The 21932-nt window shown below is 45.2% G+C and overlaps 1 protein-coding gene across 2 annotated transcripts in view; it reads right to left on the bottom strand.

Moving 5' to 3' along the window:
* KRI1 (KRI1 homolog) overlaps positions 1–21932 on the bottom strand; it is a 352880-nt gene that overhangs the window by 183472 nt on the left and 147476 nt on the right. For both annotated transcript variants that reach the window (XM_069604296.1, XM_069604297.1), the window contains exons 7-8: positions 1951–2050; positions 1536–1613 (exon numbers count right to left, since the gene is read on the bottom strand). In XM_069604296.1, coding sequence (XP_069460397.1) covers positions 1536–1613; positions 1951–2050 — 178 coding nt within the window. The remainder of the gene's footprint in view (positions 1–1535; positions 1614–1950; positions 2051–21932) is intronic.

Raw genomic sequence — 21932 nt, 5'->3', positions numbered from 1 at the left:
TCCTTCATCCAAGCCAGAAAAAGGCACCAACAAGCCAGAAGCGTGAATATCCTTTGCTGGGCATCCGACAGCACGATAGCTGTCGCCAGATCCACCCAAGTCCCTTTCTTCTGTCGCCAAGACTTCGAAACCTGTGACCGGGTCTACTGCGCTTCACTGATGAAGCCGGCCTGCAGCAACTGGTTCTTCACTTGAAGGTACTGTCCGCCTGCTCCTGGCCGAACTTGCCTGGAGTCTGCTTGCTTGATCCTATGATCATGTGTGGTGCAGAAAGCTTGAATCTCGAAGTCCCCAAAGAGTTACATTCGGGTGGACAACCCATTGTGCTCTAACATGCCTTAGAACATTGGTCCTTGGGGCAGTCCTTCAAGGAAACATCATTTACTTGATCTGTGAAACCCAACTAGTCCGTACCTAGAAACCAAGAAGAGATCCCGTTGGACTCTGCCACTGTGAATCTTGTACACTGTTTTCCCACCTTTCCTGCTCAATCCTTGGTCACTAGTGGCCCAATGGCCTCTCTGAACATTACGAGACTCTCATAAGATAGGGTTGGACTCTTTAAGACAGGCTGGAACAAAGTTACTGAAAGGTAGGAGTTTAGAAAAGTTTGTATATATGTTTTAGTTTTACTGTGTGATTTATTACAGAAAAAGCTATTCTAATGTGACTGAAACTGTAATTTGCTATCTTAATATCATTGCAAGTGTTCTTCTGTTACTGTGTTCTAACACTATTATGAAAAAAGTATTAAAATTCTTTTTTTTTATTTTGGGAGGGTCTGCCCCCCAAAACTCCCCTCCCCACATATTTGTAGCTATTCCCGACGCCCCAACCCCTTTTTTCTGCCCTTTCCCTCCCACCCCCCAAAATTTAGATTACTTTTTCATAATTGTGCACTCATAAAAATGACTGTTGAGGAAACGACAGTATACCCTCCAAGTTCTTTGTACCTCATACAGCCCTCCTCCCTCCTTAGACTAAGCCTGGCTGCCCGCCATTCTACCAAACCCTTGTGTGGTTCAACCCATACCTAAGAAGTGTAAACCTGTTTACCCAAGGTGGGCTTTCCCAAGTTCTGTCACAGACAATAACCTCTGTAAAACCCCTCCCAACAAGCATGTTGCCCCTGAGCCAACCTCCCGGCACTACTAGTAAGATGCCCATAAATGCAATAATTATCATCATCATATATTCTTATAGCGCAAAACTAGCTCAATAGCTATGGCGCCTTCTAGGGTTGAGCAAAACATTGGTAGAGAGACTTTAACAAGTCATCAAGTAAACCTTAGTAATAATTATGACAGTATAATATAAGGGTTAATCAAATGTGAATTCTGGGGTCACTTGCACAGCGGCACCTCAACCCCAAAAAAACTGCTCCAAAACAAAGAGGACCTCTCACATAGGAATGCTGGAGCAACTTAACCCCAAGCTCTCATCCCCCGGCTCTAGTGGCAGGACACATAGCTCTGGTCCCACGCCAAAATGGTGGCAACATTGGCATTCTGCTGGAGCACCACTAGGACCCTTACCAGCTCTTTCGCCTCCTCTCCATCCTGCAGTTCCGTCTGCCCCTTCAGCCAGTTGATGTAATCTTCCTCCTCTTTGTCCTATCGCAGATGGAGAAAAACAGTGTTAACTATGCAGGACTCTCTGTAAAGAGCCATCTCTGCACATTTTCACCAGCTCAAGGGGACTTCTGCAGTCACCTAACCCAAACCCTAAGGTGCCTGCACAGTCCCATTGTCAGAGACAGCAGGCACTAACATGCTATGAGATGCAATCACAGTGAGTGCTGGGCATCTTGCCATTTTCACTCAGTCGTTCCTGCAGAGTCATAGTTCCAACTTGAGGCGCACATGTGATTGCATCTCCGGAGTACTACACAGTACTAGTCACCCCTCTTTCCCACTAGTACGGCCCCAACCCCTGCCATCTGTGGCTCACCTCCTCCTCCTTGCTCTTGCTTCGCTTCTGAAGTAGCCCCGCTGTCCCATCATCTTTATCGCACTCCTCTGCATCACTGTCATCCACAAACTTTCGGAAGCTACGGGGCAAAAGAGGACAGATATATACTCGGACACTTATTAAAACAGCGCAGACATTAGGAAACGTCATCACTTAAGAACCGACTTAGTAACTCAATGCCCTGCCAGGCTGGTAGCATCTCCTGAAGTCCAAAGTTACTCTTATTATGCAAGGCAATGGGCCGCTGTTAGGAAGATGCATCACGTGTATGCTTCACCCCTCCCCTAGTGAGACCCCCCAGCAGTTATTGCTGGACTTCTGGACCTTTTTCCTTATATCCTGAATGAGTGCAGCCTTTTTCCACTCAGTCATTCTTATGTGCCTTGTCTTTTGGAACTCTGTTCTCTGTGTTTTACCTTTACTATGGATTCTACTTTCCTTATACATCTTTTAATGAATCCGTGATTAACTTTTGCAGCACACAGCTCCTTATGGGCAGTGTTTTAGGACAGTTTTTCTGAAGTCCATGAGACAGTACAAAACTCCACTCTTGGCATAAGGCTGTACCACCTGAGTATTTGGTAGCATAGACAGCAGTCAGGCTTATCTTAGCAGGGAGAGAGGGCTGTAAGAAGGTACAAAGAACTTGTAGCATACAAATGGTTCGAAAGAAACACTAACACCTAGATGTTTTAGAAAGAATAAATGTAGATTAAAGATACAAATAGGCAAAGGTAAATCCTGGTGGGTAAGTACTTTGTCACAGTCATAAACACAATATAAAAACACAACACAGTGCTGAAGGTACACAGACCAAAGCTTAGACTTTGTTTAGAATCACTAAAAGTATTTCAAAGCAAGTTAGACCTAATCATACATTTAGAATAGAAAACACCTATTCAGGGGGAGTAAAAAGACAAGTTACTTTTAGATTACTTACAGTAGTTCAAGGGTAGTAGACTGTCAGCTATGCAGGGACACGCAGTTAAGAAATCATATAGTAAACCAACCCTATTACCAGACTATGTTTATGAATAGTGGAACACAAATTCATTGAACAGTATAAACCTAAAACTACATTCAAGATAAACCTCAGTTATACTAAGTGAGTAAGACCTAATGTTGTGATGAACTATTACAGTGGTTTTTCAGATCAGTGGAACACAGATTGAGGTAAGCAATACTTATTTTAGGATGGCACAAGGGAGACCAAGGTTTGCAAAACAGACAGACTTGTTAAGAATTACACACAGCTATTCAAGGAAAGTAAATCCCAAAGCAGACGTATTCTAGACAGGCTATACAGCAGGTATGGGAAAGCAAGACCCAGTTGGTAAACTTATACACTAATATTCTGAAGGAAATAGTTAGGTGACACCAATAGCATTACTTTTTGCGAAGTTTGAAACCAATTCACAGGCTAGTAAGAATATATATATATATATATATATATATATATATATATATATATATATATATATATATATATATATATATACATACACACACACACACACGTTTCAGAATGGCAAAACACATTCAAAAGGATAGTAAGAACTTTTGTAACTGCTCACATTTCACAAGTAAGTCACCTTTTAACACTTTTCTTATCCAGTGTGTGACAATACTTATTTGTAATCCCGCCTGTGTTCAGAAAATAACTTTAAGGCAAAATGAAACACTGGAACAGAATTGTGCAACTCTGAGACAGGTCTTTATTATAGCGGCAGGTCGTACAATCTGCCATGTGAACCACCCGCCCTCATTAGCTATCCGTGTCTGCTCTCCCCCTTTCAAAAGGAGAGCATTAATACATTGTACAGCTAGTGTATTCTTACAAAGGTCTTTGATCCTGGCTAAATCTGCACTCCAGCCAGGGCGTCAACTTACTCTCTGGCAGCTTTCCTGGCTATATAACATGCTAAAACCTGTTCTGCAAGCGCAAGTGGGCAGCTGAATCCACACATAGGAATTCACTGTTATTTGCAAGCTCAGGATTTGCAAAAGCGAGATAAGCTGTCAGTTTTCTGTTTAAGAAAACCTATGTCACAAACGGCTTGCAGTTCTCACAGAGGCAGAAGAGAGACCCTAGTGGTCTAGGTGACAACTGTAGGCAGGCTGACTTAAGGTTCAGTTGCAGGAAAAGTTCCTTTGGAGGTTTCTTCAAATTAAGTAGTTCACTTTAGAGTTAGTTAGGGTCCAGGGACTTCAGAGAAGACACCCTAGAGGGATTCCAGCAATGGGCCTGGGCGAACTGGATGAGAGCGCTCCCAATCACATGAATCGCCTCCAAAGCTTCCCATGAATCACAAGGCTGAAATTAATACCGCAGCCAACACAGTACCTCAGCACAGAAGAGTTTGCAGCAGCACGTCTTCAGGATCTGCAGCCAAAAACCTAGTTGATTCCTTGTCGTGAAGTCTTAAGACAGGAGACTGGAAGAGAATTTGCAGCAGGCATCAACAGGGAAGACTCCAGGCAAGAGTTTCTTCACGGCTGGATGCAGTTCTGTGGTTTTGGCGCCCTTTTCAGGAGCCAGGAGAAGACTGAATATTGCCATTGATTCTCATTGTTTGCAAGGTCCAGCACTCGTTTCAGCAATATTTGGATGGTATGAGATCCCAGGGTATTGGAGAATTGCAGCCCATCAAGGTCGCAGCACACTGTGGGATGGCTCAAAATGCAGGATTCCTTGAAACCAGTGGATCTCACCAGCTCTGGGTAGGGGTCGTCACATTCGTGGCCCCCTGGTCGATTGGAAGGAAGGGTTACGGCAGGTTCCAATTACACAGCAGACTCTCTGGTCGCTGAAAATCACTATGGCCGTTGTTTCATTTTTCCCTTAGGTTTCAGCTCCAGTGGTTGACTTGTCAGCAGCTTCCAGGTCAGCATATTTATCAGAAACTACAGCACAACCTTTGCATTCTCTCCCTGCATTTTGGGAGTTAGTTTATTTCAGCAAGGTGAAAGGTAAAGGGCTGCAGAGTTTTGGACTTCTCCCTCACTTCCTGTCTTCTCTGATACTTGGAGCTTGGGAGGGGACTACAAAGGATTCCTGCCATAGACAAAACTTCCACCGAGGTCGTTCCTGCCTACAATGGCAGGGAAAGACCCCAGAAACAGCGAGCACACAAGAAATGGCGATAAAAGGAGCCCATCATTTTAGAAAAATGGTGGCCCTTCTGTGCATTACAGAGGCTGAATTAACAGCCTGCGAATAATAAAGACAAAGTAATAAAGGTAAGGCCACCAGCCATTCATGTAAACTCACAATTGTAACAAAATATTACCAGGTAAGAAAGAAACATTGTATCCCCCAGCACTCCACATAAGGTGGGGGTGCTGGCTCCCTTATACAGAATGTAAAGTGGTTACTACTTGGGAACAGTAGTTCACCCAAGTACATGAAAGAGAAATGAACAGGGGAGCCCATAGTTGCAACCCAGCCGAAGCCCAAAAGGAAACCATATATGGAGAGACATGCAAAGGTCACCCATAAAAAGAGTAAAAGACTAGATGAGAGGGTGGCGGGGGGAAAGATTCCCTCTCACCTGGTAACAGGGTATATTAATGACCAAGTCCAAGCAAAAAGGGGTCAGGAAGATCATAAATATGAGAATCTTACCCAATGCTGTCTTGCTGGGAGCCCTTTGGGTTCTCCTTTGAGAGCCTTGATTTATCTTTACTTGTTTATAGTGCAACAAGAACTTTTCATACATTGAATATTTCCAGATAAAAGAAAATCGACACATTTACACCAAAACCATAACAAACCTTCGTTGATTAGAGCAATTGGTGTTGCACTAAAATAGTAATAAGTCCATGTAAATTAAATGCAACAGTTCATACAAACTAAAGTCTTACATTCTGTCATTACGTGTGTCGCCATCTCCAAATTCTCAGAGGATTTACACACTGGGCATGTGGACCCAGTTGTGGACCTTTAAATCTCAGCAATGGTAAATTATTCATTCTTAGTCTCAGCATGAAGTGCACAACTGCAGGGCTCTGATTTAAAAGGCGATACGGCTGAGGTTTCAAGTAACGTTGAACAACATGTGTGACCGCACCATAATTACAGAGACCTGCCAAATGTGTGCAATCTTTACCCCAGTCCTAGATGTTGACCTTTCTAAATAGGGAGGCCTTGACCAGGTCAAAATTGACCACGTCTCAGGCCGAGGCGTCCAGTTCACAGGGTCAAAGACCTTCAATATTTAAGGTTTTGAAGTTCTTCCCACTGTTACATACTTCCTGCCAACTTAAATCCTCAAATAGTGGGCATTTCGGTGACATTTTGGACTTCATATACAAGGCCTCTTTTTTTTAGTAGTAATGTGCTTAATGATACAATCCCAAATTTTAGCCGTAAATATTCCATAGGGGGTGGAGGACGCTAGATTTAGTGCTGTACGCCAGAACCTCCCCTCTAAATGATCTAACCAACCAAGGGCCCTCATTGTTCGTGCCTCCAGTCCGTACAAGATCATTGGACAGTAGCATTAATTGTAAAGAACCAGAATGCCCTGTATAGTGTATCTCGCAGTATCAGGAGAACATTTTCGGAGAAGTGTCTGCTGGCGTGCATTTGTTGTTTTAGTCTGTAAAATGCTCTCAATTCTTTTTGTTGTTCATTTCAAGGCCTACATACACATAGCTTCCCAGATATTCAATCTCCCCCAGCTTTGTATTTCATATACTTTTTTATTAGATACTAACATGCATTTGGTCTAGGAAACGTTCACTCTGAGGCCCTTTTCGTGCACATACTTGTGAAGTTCGCTTAAGATGCTGTTCACCCCTCTAAGTGGGTGGTCGAATAACACCAAATCATCGGCATACAGCGTGCTTCCGACACTCTCCATCCCAATATTTGGGGGGCACTTAGAACTTGCCAAAAGACGAGTGGGCAGATCCGCAAGATACAGATTAAACAGCAGGGAAGCCAGCATAGAACCCTGCTCGACTCCCCTGCTTACTCCAATCAGTCCGGACATACTTCCTTTGTTATCCAGACATACACAAATGGTGTTGTGATGTTTAATTGCGAATATCAACCATTCTGGGCATCCTAGCTCCTGCAATTGTGACCACAACCTTTCTCGCTCCACTCGATCGAATGCAGCCTTGAAATCCAGAATGTTGCATATAATGAGGGACATCCTTTGCCAAAGTTCCATCTTTACAATGTATCAGGAAGCTTGACGATGTGAGTGGTTGCAGAGCCCGGACAAAATCTAATTTCACATCTATAAAGCAACCCCGATCTCCCGACCCCAACTCTGCAACTCTCCAAGCAAAAAGGCACAGTACAACTTTCCTGGTCTAACAACGACAGCAGCATGCAAATGTTATTATCCCTTTTCTTATAGAGATTGGGACCAAGACAGACTGCTGCCACAGGACTGGTATCTGATGTGTGATACAGATTCTTTTAAACAGTTCCAAGAGAATAGATGCCCAAGTATCCAGAGAATTCCTGAGAACCAAGTTAAACAGTCCATTTGGACCCAGTGCTCGTGAGATCTACCAATAACTCGTGTGATCCTCACTAACCATTCACTAGCTGGGTTGGGGGTCGACTGGGATATTTTGATCAGACCTGTCCTCTCTGGTTCCCAAGTATTTCTCCCAGGCATTACCTCCTATTGGATTTGTAGGATGCCTAGCTCCTCTGCCCCTTGCTTGTGAAAGAATTTGCCAGACAGTATGAGAATGCCTAGACTTCAAAGCCCCAGCATTTTCTGCCATTGAGCGTTTATTTGACAGACCCCATTGCTTCTTTATCCTTATTAACTACAGTTCTTAAGGATAGAGGGATACTTTGATCCCTCCTAAAATGTAATGCTACGAGAGATAGCACACACCCTTATGTGGAGTGCTAAGGGGATACCTAGCATCCCCCTACTCTTTTCTCCAGTGACTTTTTAGTCACAGACAACCCTCTAGTTAGCTGGTGGCAGTGGATGTGTTCAACCAACTATTGTGCTATTTTCACAGTCTCAGTTGTGCACAATAGGGTTGTTTATTACTAACATGGTGGTGGCTCTTTTCATCTTTTCTTGAAGGGTTGTCCTTTGTTAGCCCTTCTACCACCATTCTGGGAGGGGGAGGTCTGTATGCGAGTTTTGAGTTTGGCAGGACCCCTTTGTGTCCCAGCCTATAATCCAGTGTGGCTGTGAGGGCAGGATGCAGGGGATGAGTTTGACTCTCCCATGTCCTCTGTCTGCTGATGTGCCTGAATGGAACCAGTTCCCAACCGGGGGGCTGGCTGTACTGATTGAACAGCTTCCCACGCCTTTCTGTAAACTTCTGGGAGAGTTTGCAGAGGAGTGAATGGGAAATCCTAATAAAAGGCGAGGTTCCCGCGGCAGAAGGCAAGTCGACCACTGGAATCCATAGCATTCATTGCAAATGTTCCCCTTGAGTCCATCTGCAAAGCGGCTACCTGGAGTTCTGTGCACACCTTTACAAAACACTACTGTCTAGATGCACACTCTAGATCTGACTCTCAGGTGGGACGGGCAGTATTAAGACATCTTTTCTCTACTGTTCCTTCTCATAACCCACCGCCAACTCCGGGTACTGCTCGCTAGTCTATGCACAGCATGTGATTCTAAGCAGATTAACAAACATCAGAAGACAATGCATTACTTACCGTAAAAGCATTTCTGATGGTTGTATCTGTTTAGATTCACATGCGCCCACCCTTCCTCCCCGCTCGGATGGAAGGAACATAGACTTCCTTTTATATCTCTCTTTTCTGTACTCACTCACGTCTAGAAGGCTCCCTCAGGGCAGAAAAAAACAATCTGAGGAACCTCGACGCGTGAGGGATTGTGGGTACAACGCACATCACTATAGGGATAGTGTTTCAGACACGCCTTGTCGACGTCCCCTTTTCGACTACGAAAAACAAAATGCAATACTCAGCAGTGACCACTGGATGTCGGACCATGCACAGCATGTGATTCTAAGCAGATTAACAAACATCAGAAACTTTGATACCAAAGCTCTGGTCAGTGTTTGCTTGTATTATTGTACCCGAGTGCCTATTGTGTATACTTTGCATACTGCCTAACTCTTCTTGAGGGAGGTCTGACTGCTCAACCACAGCTACCAGGTAAATCTGGGTGGTGCAGATTGCTACCAAGTGGGTTTACTGCCAACACCTGTAGTCTTAAATCTTTTGCAGTGGTCCCTAAGGGAACTGCACAGGTTTCTGCCTAACACGGGGACGCAGATATTACCGACACCAGAACAATAACTCAGGTGAGAGAACGCGCAGCGACCTATCCTCCTGTGGGGGGCAGGACATTGCTTTTTTTGCATCTATCGTCAGATGCATGGGTTATACAGACCGTACAAGGCTTCATTCTACAGTTCCTAGGTCATCCAGTGCAGGATCGCCCCCCTCACAGAATTCAAATGACACAGGCCGAAGAAGATTTACTAGACGCAGAGATCCAGGATCTTGCGTGGAAAAACGCGATAGAGAGGGCTACAGGGAGCGGCCAATCCTTCCTGAGCAATATGTTCCTAGTCCGTCGCAAGGACAAAGTTCGTCCAGTAATCAATCTGAAAGAACTCAACAGCTGGTTAGTGTACAAGCACTTCAAGATGGAGGGAATCCATCTGCTAGGGGACTTACTCAGAAAGGGGGACTGGCTCACGCGCCTAGATCTGAAAGACGCTTGCCTCACAGTTCCGATAGCTCCCCACTGTCGACCCTTTCTAAGATTCAGGTGGAGAGACAAACTCTGGCAGTTCAGATGCCTACCGTTCGGCCTAGCGTCAGCACCATGGGCGTTCACCAAGCTTATGAGGCCCATCGCGACATCACTTCGGAAACAAGGGTGTCGGATGATTGTCTACCTGGACGACATCCTATTTATGGCCGAAAACAAAGATCGCTTACAAAAGCAGATTCAATGGGCGATACAGCTAATTCCCAGCCTAGGATTCCTATTGAACAAGGACAAATTAGAGCTTACGCCGACCAAGCGGCTAGAGTTCTTGGGTTTCACTATAGATACAAAGAAAGCTACCTTTGAGTTACCAACTCACAAAATGAGAGCTATCAAGAAAGATCTGAGAGCAGCACTCAAGAAGCCGCTGATCTCTCTTCGTTATCTAGCCAGGATAGTGGGTCTTTTAGCAGCATCCATACAAGCAATATTTCCCGGCCCGTTACATTATTGAGCTCTTCAGAGGCTGAAGATCAAGTACCTAAGGAAAGGCTGGAGATACCCTCGACTAGTTCCCCTAGACGAAGAATGCAGATCAGAACTCACCTGGTGGCTCCACAATATGGAAGCCTGGAACGGCCGCGCCATCTTCGGAGACATACCAGGGTTAGTTATAGAGTCAGACGCCAGCAGGTCCGGCTAGGGAGGGCGATGCGGCGACATAGAAACAGGCAGGAAATGGTCAAAAGAAGAATTGGAACTACATATCAATTGCCTAGAATTACTAGCGGGATCTTTTGCAGTAAAAGCGTTTACCAGAGACAAAGCGCACTGCAGCATCCTTCTCAAGATGGACAATATATCTGCTGTAAGGTACATAAACAAGCTGGGAGGTACCAGGTCCAGGATGTTAGCGGAATTGGCAAAGGGTTTCTGGCACGACTGTCTACAGAAGAAGATTACAGTCAAAGTAGAGTATCTCCCAGGGGCCCTGAACTCAGTGGCGGACTGGAACTCCCGACACCTAATAGATTACAGCGACTGGAAACTACACCGAGACATCTTCAAGAAGTTGGAAGCAAGATGGGGGCCATTGCACATGGACCTGTTCGCCTCGAGGCTAAACACACAGCTGCCGGATTACTTCAGCTGGAAGCTGGACCCGGAAGCCCAGGGGACGGATGCATTCATGCATTATTGGGGGTCGCAGAGACACTATGCCTTTTCTCCCCTTTGCGATGCTGGCGAGGGTACTAGCAAAAGTGCACAGAGACGAAGCTCAGATAGTGATGCCAGAGTGGAAGTCGCAAGCCTGGTTTCCAGTTCTGATGGAACTTTCTAAGGATTTTCCACAGAAGATTGCATACAGACAAGACCTGCTGACCGATCCAGCAGGAGACCCTCACCCTCTGATAGAGGATCAATCCTCAACACTGATAGCGTGCAGAATTTCAGGCATAGATGGCACTTGCCAGGCCTTTCAGAAGACGCTACAAGACTTATCAATCTATCATGGGCTCCATCTACGATCAGGAGCTATAATTCCGCGTGGCAAGCCTGGGATTTATGGTGCAGGGGGAGGAGTACATCTCCCATTTCAGCACCTGTATTCCAAGTGGTGAATTTCCTAGCCAGCCTCCCGTCTACAGGGAGGGCGTTCAGAACTGTAGGAGTATATAGGTCAGCGATCTCTGCTGGACACGAGCTAGTGGACGGAGCACCAGTAGGGGGAACACCCAGCAGTGTCCCGATTGCTAAAGGGTGTAAAGATGAGCAAACCTCCTACGCCCAAGTACTCATCGTTATGAGATGTCCAAAAAGTCATACATCTGTTCGAGCAGTGGCCGAGTAACAACTTTCTGTCAGATAAACAGCTTTCAGGCAAGCTAGCTGCACTCCTTTGCTTAGTGTCCTGTAGAAGAGTTTCAGCCTTTGAAGCCCTAGAGATAGACAGGAAGATGTATTACCCGGAAGGGATGGCCTTTACCATAGCGCAGCGTACAAAGACCAATTCTAAAGTGATCTCATACCCATACTGGCCGAATAACGAGAAATTGTGTGTGGCGAATTGTATAAAGTGTTATGAAGCAGCGACAGCAGCGGTTAGACCGAAGGGGGTTACCCAGTTGTTTATAGCGCGTATTAAACCATACAAAGCAGTTACGTCAGCTACTATTGCTAGATGGGTGAAGGAAGTGATGGAATTGGCAGGTATAGACACGTCTAAATTTGGAGCGCACTCTACCAGGGGTGCCATGGCTTCACAAGCTTTTGCAGTCGGAGTTCCGCTGCAAGACATCATGAAAGCAGCAGACCGGTCGAGCGATTCAGTATTTTAGACATTTGACTTCAAACCAGTATCTAATATAGCAGCTGCTGTTGTTGAAAGCTTTGAACAAGCATAATGCTCGGTCTTGTCATAGAATAAAGATTGCCCAAGCGACTAGCGCAGGAAGTCTTGATTCTATTAAAGGCACGGAGGCGAGCATTATCCCACCCTAACGGAATACAGCTGTAAGGGGCATAGTATGAACTGTAAGACATATCGCAGCAAATCTATGTAAATGCTTGATTATAACATCAGATAAGTCATATTCCCTGCCCTAACTTGCACATTTCTCTTTTTGCATAGGAGAGGAGCAAAAGAATCACCGAGATTAGAGTGTACGAAAGCAGCAGAGCTGCGGAGTTAGAATACGGAGATCCTACCAAGAATCGGAAGGACAGACTCAGTTGGATTATACGAGAGGCAATTGGATTTTAGCCATTTGTTCAGTAAAAGCGAGCTGCTAAACAAGAGGAAGGGACCCAGAGAGGCCGTGACTTATAGTAGAAGGGATTGCCTGATTGGACAGTGAGAGAGAGGCTATTGGACTACCATATTGAAGAGCCTCATGGGGGATGTAGTTTAGCTGCTTTAAGGCTAGGATGTTTCATTTTTTCTGTTTATACGAGTTATAAAAAAAAAAATACATTGAAACAAAAGAAAGATTTAAAAAGCTGTGGTTAGCAATAATTAAAGAAGTTAAGCATAATGCTCGCCTCCGTGTCTTTAATAGAATCAAGACTTCCTGCGCTAGTCGCATGGGCAATCTTTATTATATTGAGTGAAGTGTTGAGAGTATGGTGGGAAGGTGCGTTTATGTATGAATGTTTATAACATAACAAATGATGCTAAGCAAGAGCTACAATGTATTCTTGCAGAGGCAACAGTATGTTAAGTAGCTTGGAACCTGGCCATGCAACACTGGAGACTGCAGCATCCCTTTTAAGGAAGAGCAACAGTTTTGGATGAGCGTTGCAGGTATCCAGTGACCAAGTCGAAGAGTATATAAAGGCGCCTGCTTGCCATTAGTCTGTAGGATCCAGCCAAGGAAGACAGAATGCTGGTCAGAAGGGCAGAGTACTCTGCCATTCCCCCCAATCCTCATCGTTCTACAGATTAAAGTTGGTTATCCTTGCAAGATAGACTCATGGCCTTAATTCCCTAGAGGGGTGCTTTTACTCTGGTGTGAGCATGATCAGGGGGGTACCCCAATATATTTAAGGGGTACAAGTATGGGTGACCTTTCAGTGTAGAACATCTTTTTTCACTACTTTAGTGATTGCATTTATTGACTGAAGAACTGCTTGTGATGCTAAACAAACAAAATGTATAGTGTGTAATGTATAGTGGGTTCCCCAACTGTGAGCTGTTACCTAGATATTTGTACTTACCTTTGAATATTTAAAGTGTGCTTTCATGAACTATTGCAAAAAAAAAGTGTTGTGATTATTATACTTACCTGTACACTATACATATATGTATAATTTCTGCCAACTGTCCTTTCATTCTTCAGAGATTGCAACATTAAAACATGGTTATACTATAGCACTTACAATATTGAGAAATCTAGAATTAAGGTGAAAAACACCACAATTTATTTTAATATGTTTGTGGTAAGAGTAGTTTACGCACTATTTTGGGTGGTTCTGAGAACGATTTGTATTTAGTTGGGAGTTTTACAAATGTCATGTCCACCTTATGCAGGACTTTAGAAGACTCACACTTGGGACACAGGGCTCCAACTCTTAGTATAGGCCTGAACCACACAGGGTTTGTTGGTAGCAATGTCAAACGCAAGGGAAAAACTTAAAAGCACAGAAGGGACGAATTAGTAATAAAGCTGTCAGACAAAAAGGAGGAGTCCCCTCAATGAAAAAATTCAAAAATTCATTCTGTGGAGCCACACCTCTACTTGAGTACGAGGCTATCAAATTATATTTGAATAAATCTATAATGAGACACACACTTAACATAAAAATAATTATTTATTCAGTAGGCTATAAGTCCTACAACAATAGATATTAAAATTGTAATAAAATCTGCTTCAAATTAAATGAATACATCAATAAATAAAGAAAATCATGAAACCACATCTCAGGCCGGTGAAATCAAACAAATGATACATGTTAAGAAACCCATTGTACAGGCTCAAACATTTATATTCAATACAAACATTTTCTACAACAAAACCAGATCATATAGATCACAAGTCGGAGACGTAGTATCGCAAGAGAGGAATGGCTTTCATTGCGAGTCAATCTTATTGACCCAGGTATGGGACCTCAATCCTATACTCCCTGTCGAACTAGATGTAGCAGAGTGCCTAAAAACCAATGTTGCATACATGGTAGATAAGGAAATATAATATACAGATCTACATACACATCCCAGGTCTAAACACCAATGTTGCATAAATGGTAGCAATGGCTGAGCAGCCAGGCCCATTTTAGGAGGGAGAAGAGCACTGTAGGTGGCACAAAGAAGAGTAAACACAAAGACCGAGGAAACACTGACACACTAAACGTTAAGTAAAAATAAAGGTTTATTTTTTATATATATAAAAAAAAAAAATATATATATATATACACACACACACACCCCAAGTTAGGTAAAGTTAAGTGCTACTTTAGAAAAATAAATTGCATTATTCTCAGTAAGTAAACCACTTTGTAATAGTTTAAGAATACCAGCATGCAATTCAAAATGTGTAAAACATTAATAACTTTTCAGACTATCTGTTTCGGGACAAAATGGATGAAAGAAAACTTACATAAGTTAAGTAAATACTTTATTTTCACAGGGACCTAACACTTTAAAAGTCCATTCCTATCTAGTTATGAGTGTCTCAGAGTAAGATTGGAGGGCAAAACGAGTAAGGCACCGCTGTAGAAAAGTCAAGTGTTCTAGGTGAACTCTTGTGTAAAAAGGAAGTAGAAATTGTATTTGAAAAAAGGGTCAGGGACTACTACTTTAGGAGTAAAGAGGTTGCAGCACGATACCCCCACGATGCAGCAGCAGCAGCAGCAGCAGCATACACGGTCACTGGATTCTTAGTCAGGCAGACTAAAGAAGGGATACTGGAGTGCAGATCGCAGCAGCAGTCGAGTGAAGAGGCTCCAGACAAAGGATTCTTCGGAGTTCTGCGATTTTGGAGCCTTTTGGGAAGCACCAGGGAAGAACGATTATAGCCTGGTCGATTTGTCTCACTATCTTGGTCCCACACTCTGGTGAGGGGACTTCAAGGGGTGGGATCGTGCCTCTGGAGGTCTGGAAGGAGTCCAAACCTTCGGGATGATTCGATCTTCGGAAGACGATGTACTGCACAGTGGCCACGGGTCCCAGGGTATTGGCGTTTTTCAGCCTGTGAAGATCACAGCTTGCCGTTGGATGGCTTGAAATGCAGGTCTAAAGGGGAAGTCATCCTCTTCAGAGTTCTCCTGATGCTTGGAAGGAGGTGGTGGGGCGAACAGCAGCAATTACATATAAGGCATCGCCAATCATCTGGAAGCGACTGCGCACATCTCTCGTCTTCTTTTTTGTTCATTCTTCTGTTGCAGCGGTAGGCTCGTCTTCAGCCTCAGGATCCATGCCTTTTATGCAGCCAGCCCCTTATCCTCCCAGGTTAACTGGTTCCAAGCAGGCCCACCAGAAGGCAAAGAGCAGCAGAGTTTCGGAGTCCTCCCCCTTTTTGTGTCCTCACAGGCACACTAGAGCCTTGACGTACTTCACAAAGGATTCTCACTGAAAACAAAAGTCAAACTAGGACCTCCCCAACCAGCACAGCACAAGGACCAAGAAGGGACAAGCAAACAAAATGTCATAAAAAGAACACAGTCACCATTTTGGGTCAATAGTGACCCTTCTGTGCACTACCACGGCTGCAAGCACAGCCTGCAAGTAAAAACGTCACAAAAGTAGGTAGAATAAAACCACTGCCACCAGCCATTCAGATTAGCTTTTCACTGTAACCAACACGTTACATGAGCAGTGAAAAGGGGGATAGTATGTAGAACTCCACATAAGGTGGGGTGTTCTGATCTCACAATATAAAGGCATAGGAAGGATACAAAATATCCCCCTATAACAGAAAATTAAAGGGAAGCCAAAAGGGCTCCTGTAACACTGCAGAGTGCTGTGTGATGCAAAAGTCAAAAGACAGATGCCATAAAACTTGGAGAAAAGTATAACTCCAAGCAAAAGGTATTAAAAGAAATGCAAAGTATCCCAAAAACATATGGAAAAAGAATGAGTGAGTGTGGAAAAATGTTCCCACTCACTTAAGGTAACAGACCAAAAATCCTTAAATCCAGCCGGGGGACTCATTTGTAGAGGCGAGTTGCATAAAAATGAAAATCTACTGAACCGTTTTCCTTCCAAGTTGATGTAGTTAATGTATTTTTATGAAGGATTTAGAGATTTTTCTTGTAAACAAAATAATCTTTGTAGGTATCAATTCCTGTAAATGCACATACATATGTTATCATACTAGCTGTTCCTGGCACAACATACGCTGTTCTAGCATATCTTAAAGGTCAATATCAGTAATTCATATGATCACTTCTGTTCCCCATCTTAAATATCGGAATTACCACGGATTGCATGCAGGAAGGGGGCATAGGTCTCTGTGATTTATTAATAGATAGACTGGATGTCATTGCACCAGACAGCACTATAGCAGAGGTCCTATTGGTGGAAATTGCTTGTCGCACAGCTGATCACCTCAGCAGTGCAGTTGACATTAGGGGACAGACACACATGTTTGCTACTCCCCATTTGTTATTAGATGGGAGAACAGATTGATTTTAGAAAGTAAAACAGGCTGTTAAGCCGCATAGCTAGGAGCATGCTGGTGGAGCACAGTAAACACTTTTAGATGCGTTTACTTCAGTGATATATGATACAAGTCATTTATAACGTGCCTGTCATGTACACAGTGTTTCTAGACGCGACAAGACAAGGAAGGGAAGACAGAAGGAGGACAAAACAATAATCTTACTAGGTCTTGTGTCATTTAGATCACGCAAGTGCCAGGGGGTAGGGGAAGGTAGTGCAAAGGAACTCATAAGTGCTGCCAGGGAGGTGGTTCATAAGTGCAGAGAGTCAGGGGACTGTAGGGTTGCCGATACAGTCCCTAAGTGGTTGGGAGGCCCGGAGGTAGTGCAAGGCAACTGGTTGTGCAGGAGCCTGGCTCTGTATGTGCAGAGGGAGGCCAGGTAACCTGTATGCGCAGCAGACAGGAACATCAGGAAGGGAGAGGGAGAAAGTGGAAGCAAAAAGGAAGGTCTTGAGTTGCTTCCGGAACCTTCGGTGGTCCTGCTCAAGTTTGAGAGGCAGGGAGGCTGCGACAGAGGGAGGCCCCAGCCGAGGACAGAGATCTACCCCCCACCCTCTGTCTGTAGAAGCATATGACCCTCAGAGTTGGAGGTGGATGAGCGCAGGGCTCAGAAGAGGCTTAGGAAGAGGAAGTTGGATGTAGTGTGGACCCTTGCTCCAGAAAGCCTCGTGGACGATGCAGAGGGTCTTGATCTTGATCTTTGCAACCACAGGGAGCCAGTGGAGAGATTTCAGGGCTGGAGAAACGATCCCTAGGCTTGAGGCCAAGGACAAGTCTTGCAGTCCTGTTCTGAATTCATTGTAAAGGGTGAAAAATGGAGGCAGGCAGATTTAGAAAGAGGATGTTGCAGTAGTTCAGTGTAGAGGCGCCCAGGGCTCTGGAGACAGTGAGCTTCTGGGGAAAGTGAGAAAAGGAAGAATACCTCTGAGGAAGTGCAGCTGATAGTGTGACTTCTTAGAGACGTCAAATGTGACGAGAGAAGTAGAGGGTGGAGTCAATGACACCAAGGTTTAGCCTCACAGGAAGGTGCAGGTAGAGAGCCCAGGGTGGGCGGCCAGAGTGAGAGATGGAAAGCGGGAGCAGGTGTCCCAATGAGAAGGATATCAGTCTTACGGGCATTAAGGGAGAGATCATTGGAAGCACACCGTTCCTGAATTGCAGACAGTCAGGTATGAGAGAAGGAGCAGGAGAGGCTGAGGGGAGCCTGAAGGAGAGCTGGTTGTCATCCGCATAACACTGAAGTTAGAACAGAAGGTAGAGATGTGGTTAAAGAGCCAGGGAGAGAGGTTAGACCCCTGGGGAACACCATGTAGAGAGAGAGATGGAAGAGAGGAAAGACCAAAGTTGGACTGTTAGGTAAGATTGTGTGCAGTACCCTTTGGGAGACTACAGCAACCTTGGCCTCCTGGCGAGAGAAACCCAACCTTTGGTATAAGTCTGCACTACACAGGTTGGTAGTGTGGCTGAGCAGCCAGGCTTATCTCAAGAGGAGTCAATGTGAGCCGTAGAGATGCAACATAGAGATGCACAGTGACAGGCATTCAAATAACACTTACACTCAAGGTTTCTTATTAAAATAATTATCAGTTTTAAAAATATGACTTCTTTACAAAGGGTAATATGCAACAGTAAAATACACCTCAGAAATACACTCCTTCAGTTAAGTAAGTAGATACCGGTTTGGGGAATGGGTGGGGAGAGAAAGGAGAAGGGGGAGGAGAGAAATAGAAAGGAAAAAGAGAAAGAGCGAGAGAAAGAGAGACAGAACGAGAGAGAGAAAGAGAGGGAGAAAGAGAAAGCAAGTCCAGAGGGAGGAAAGGAGTGAGGAGGAGGTCAGCCCACTCAGAGGGGAAGAGGGCCACCTGGCCAGGCGGCCTGTAGATCGTGGCCACAGGAAAGCTAGAGAGCCGGCAGACCAGGCATTCAAAGGAGTAGTAGGTCTGCATAGGAATGACAGACAGAAACAGGGATCCACTCTGGGAAGAACAGGGATACTCCCCCCTACAGGACGTTGGTTCTGGGTTCGCAGAGGATCTTGTAGCCATCAGGGAGGGGCGTGTCAAAACTTGTGACAGAGCTGCCCGTGAACCAAATCTCAGTGAGACAGAGTACATCCAAATCAAGCTCTTCGAGTGTTTGCCAGCAGAGCGAGAGTTAAGAATAGCGACATGGAGCAGATTGCCACCTTTGCAAGACTTCAGTGGAGGGGTATAGGCATGAGATATGCCCTGCCGAAGTGTTAGAGGTGCCCAAGAATGGGCAGAGAAGGAAGGAGGATATGGAGGGTTGTCGGAGAGAAAGAAGAGGGTGCCAGAGAGGTGGCGTAGGAAGGAGGCGGCAGAGGAGTCAGAGAGGGGTAGGTAGGAGTAGCAGGAGAAGGAAGGACGTTGATAAGGCACGGGAAGCATGTTTCAAAAAGGAGGACATTGGCCTGAGGGCCCTGGACCAAGACTGGCCCATTTAAGTAGACATTAATGGTAGTTTTGGAGGAGTGTAAGGGGGCCAGGTGGGCCTTCCACCGGGTGCCACCATTAATGGGAGAGGAGGAAAAAGGTGAGTAACAAGGAGAGGGAACAGAGACCATATGGGGGGGGTCCATAGGCCTAGAGAGGGAACGGCCAAGAGGATGTCGGTGAGGGTCTATCTTGAGGAAGCACTGATGTAGGCATCAGCGTAGGGAGGCCTGGGTTGGAGACCAGGATGTCCCTTTTGAGCTTCATCCTACCAGACGTAGTGAGAGGGATAGGATAGTCAATAGAATAGCAGTTATAGAAGATCGGGGAGACATAGAGCACCATGGAAGGTACGGGCGGAGAGTAAGGCGAGAGGGGTGGACCAAAGCAGAGGGGGGTCTCATACTAGAGACAGGGGGGTGGAGGGGCAAACGGAGGAGGAACATGGGGGGGTCACACACAATGGAGGGGGCAACAAGTATGTACACCACAGAAGAAGACCACGGGTATCTTGCGGGGCCCTATTGTGTGTGGAGAAAACCGTGCAAGAAACAAATGAAATTCACACAATGCAGCACGTAAACAATACTATGGTAACACCACAAAGTAAAACACACAAACACTGGTCATGCAAGGAGACCTGGAAGTAATAGGAAAATGCAAGGGATGAAGTGGAATGACAATACAATAGTCACAATACGAAAGGGTATGGAATGCAGAGACACAAGCAGGGAACAGTACACTGCTCGCGGCTCAGGGGAGCCTGGAGAGGAAGGAAGTAGGCCTGGGTTGCATGGGGAGCAACGTTGAGAAGTATGCACAAGACCAGAGGAGCAGGAACAAGAATGTGGGGAAAACTCAGAGGGATGCGCTAGGTTGGGGGAGCAGGGATATGTTGCGTAGGGAAGCACATGGCACGAAGTGGAGAGAAGCAAGGTCATAGAGTGATCAGGCAAGGCGATGACCTTCTGTGATGCCCAGTAAAGGGACAGATGACTTGCTCAAAGAAGGGACGAGGTCCAAAGTGAGATGTAAAGAGACAGAAGTCATGTTAGGCAAGATTGTATGTAGTAACCCTGTGGGAGACCATCCTTGTCCTCTTAGCAATAGATTACCCAACCCTTAGTATAGGCCTGTACTACACAAGTTGGTAGAGTGACTGAGCAGCCAGGCTCATCTCAAGAGGGGTCAATGTGAGCTGTAAAGATGCAGAGATTCACAGTGACAAGCATTCAAATAACACTTCTACTCAAGGGTTCTTATTAAAATAATAATTTGTTAATTTAACAGTCCTTTTTGAAATAAGCCTTCTTTAGAAAGGGCAATATGCAACAATAAAATACACTTTAAAAATACACTCCTTCAGTTTCAGTTAAGTAGATAACCTTTTGGGATGAGAGACTGACACACACACACACACACACACACACACACACACCACACACACCCCACACACACCCCCCACACACACCCCACACACACCCCAATAGCTAGGACACTGTGGACATTAATATATCATTTTAACACTTAATGCAATACTGGAGTTGTGGAAAAAGGAAACGGTTAGGGAAGGAAACAGAACAGGTTCTCTGAACAGTTAAGTACTTTACAATCCCCCAATGAAGTATAGGTTAACCCTTTCCCAGCAATACAAGTAACTTATGTATGACCTATGAGGGACAGATGAACATATCAAAGGGTCAGAGGAGTCTGCAGGGAGCCAGGACAGCCAATGTCAATTGAACGAAGTCTAAGGGAGCTGAGGCACTTCTTGTAGACGGCACAAACGTCTTGCACAATGATATATAGAGAGTTTGTAAATAAGTATCACTGTTGGGCCACAAGCTGGGTGACTTGTGAAGAGCAGAGAGGCAAGCAACTCTGCACAAAGCAGCTAATGGAAGTCTCCAGTGAGAACAAGCAACAAGAGGTAAGCATCTCGAGTTAGATAGCATTTTAGGTCGGAAGAAAAGGATCCAGCTGGCTTTTGATCTGGTTGCAGTCCTGCAGTTCCTGTGTTTCTGGGCCTCAGTTGTGGGGACAAGAGGGAGGACGTCTGTTGGACTCCTGCACTGCAGTTTGATGGTCGGTGGCGGCAATGGGCTTACTTCAGATCAGCGGCACTTCGCGGTTTCAGCTACTGCCAAATAGCAGCACCACGGTTCTTGGACACCTTGTGGGCTCCCTTTGCTTCTGGGGTCCAGCGCTGTTGAGGTGGCTCAGGCTTTGGTCACCCTGCTTCGGGAGGGTCCTCAGGATCTTCATGGAGCTTGGGTCCGACTTAAAGACTATGCACTCGTTCCTGATGTTCCTGTCCCCTGGCACTCAGTTTCAGCAGCAGCAAAGTAGTACAGCCAGCAGGAAGAGGGGTTCCAGTCAAGTCGGTCTTGGGGTCAGTTGGTCCCACCAACCCAAGGGAAGAATTTGTCCGTTTTGGGCTTCTCTAGTCGATCCAAAATGTGCAGCTTCAGCACTGCAGCAGGGCTTCACTGGGCAAACCAACGGTCCAGGAGGGTACAGCAAGCATTTCTTCCAGTTTTTCCAGGCCCTTCGTCCAGTGGTCGACTCTGCCTTCTCTCCAAGAGACTTCGCCTTTTATGCAGGTTTCTCCCATTCGTTCGCAGAATAGCTGTCACACACACACACACACAGCAGGATGG

The sequence above is a fragment of the Ambystoma mexicanum genome, chromosome 3q (genome assembly GCF_040938575.1).
Source record: "Ambystoma mexicanum isolate Mex_15411 chromosome 3q, UKY_AmexF1_1, whole genome shotgun sequence".
NCBI classification, from domain to species: domain Eukaryota; kingdom Metazoa; phylum Chordata; class Amphibia; order Caudata; family Ambystomatidae; genus Ambystoma; species Ambystoma mexicanum.
The sequence above is the reverse complement of the archived record's forward strand: the minus strand, read 5'-3'. Positions and strand labels throughout refer to the sequence as shown.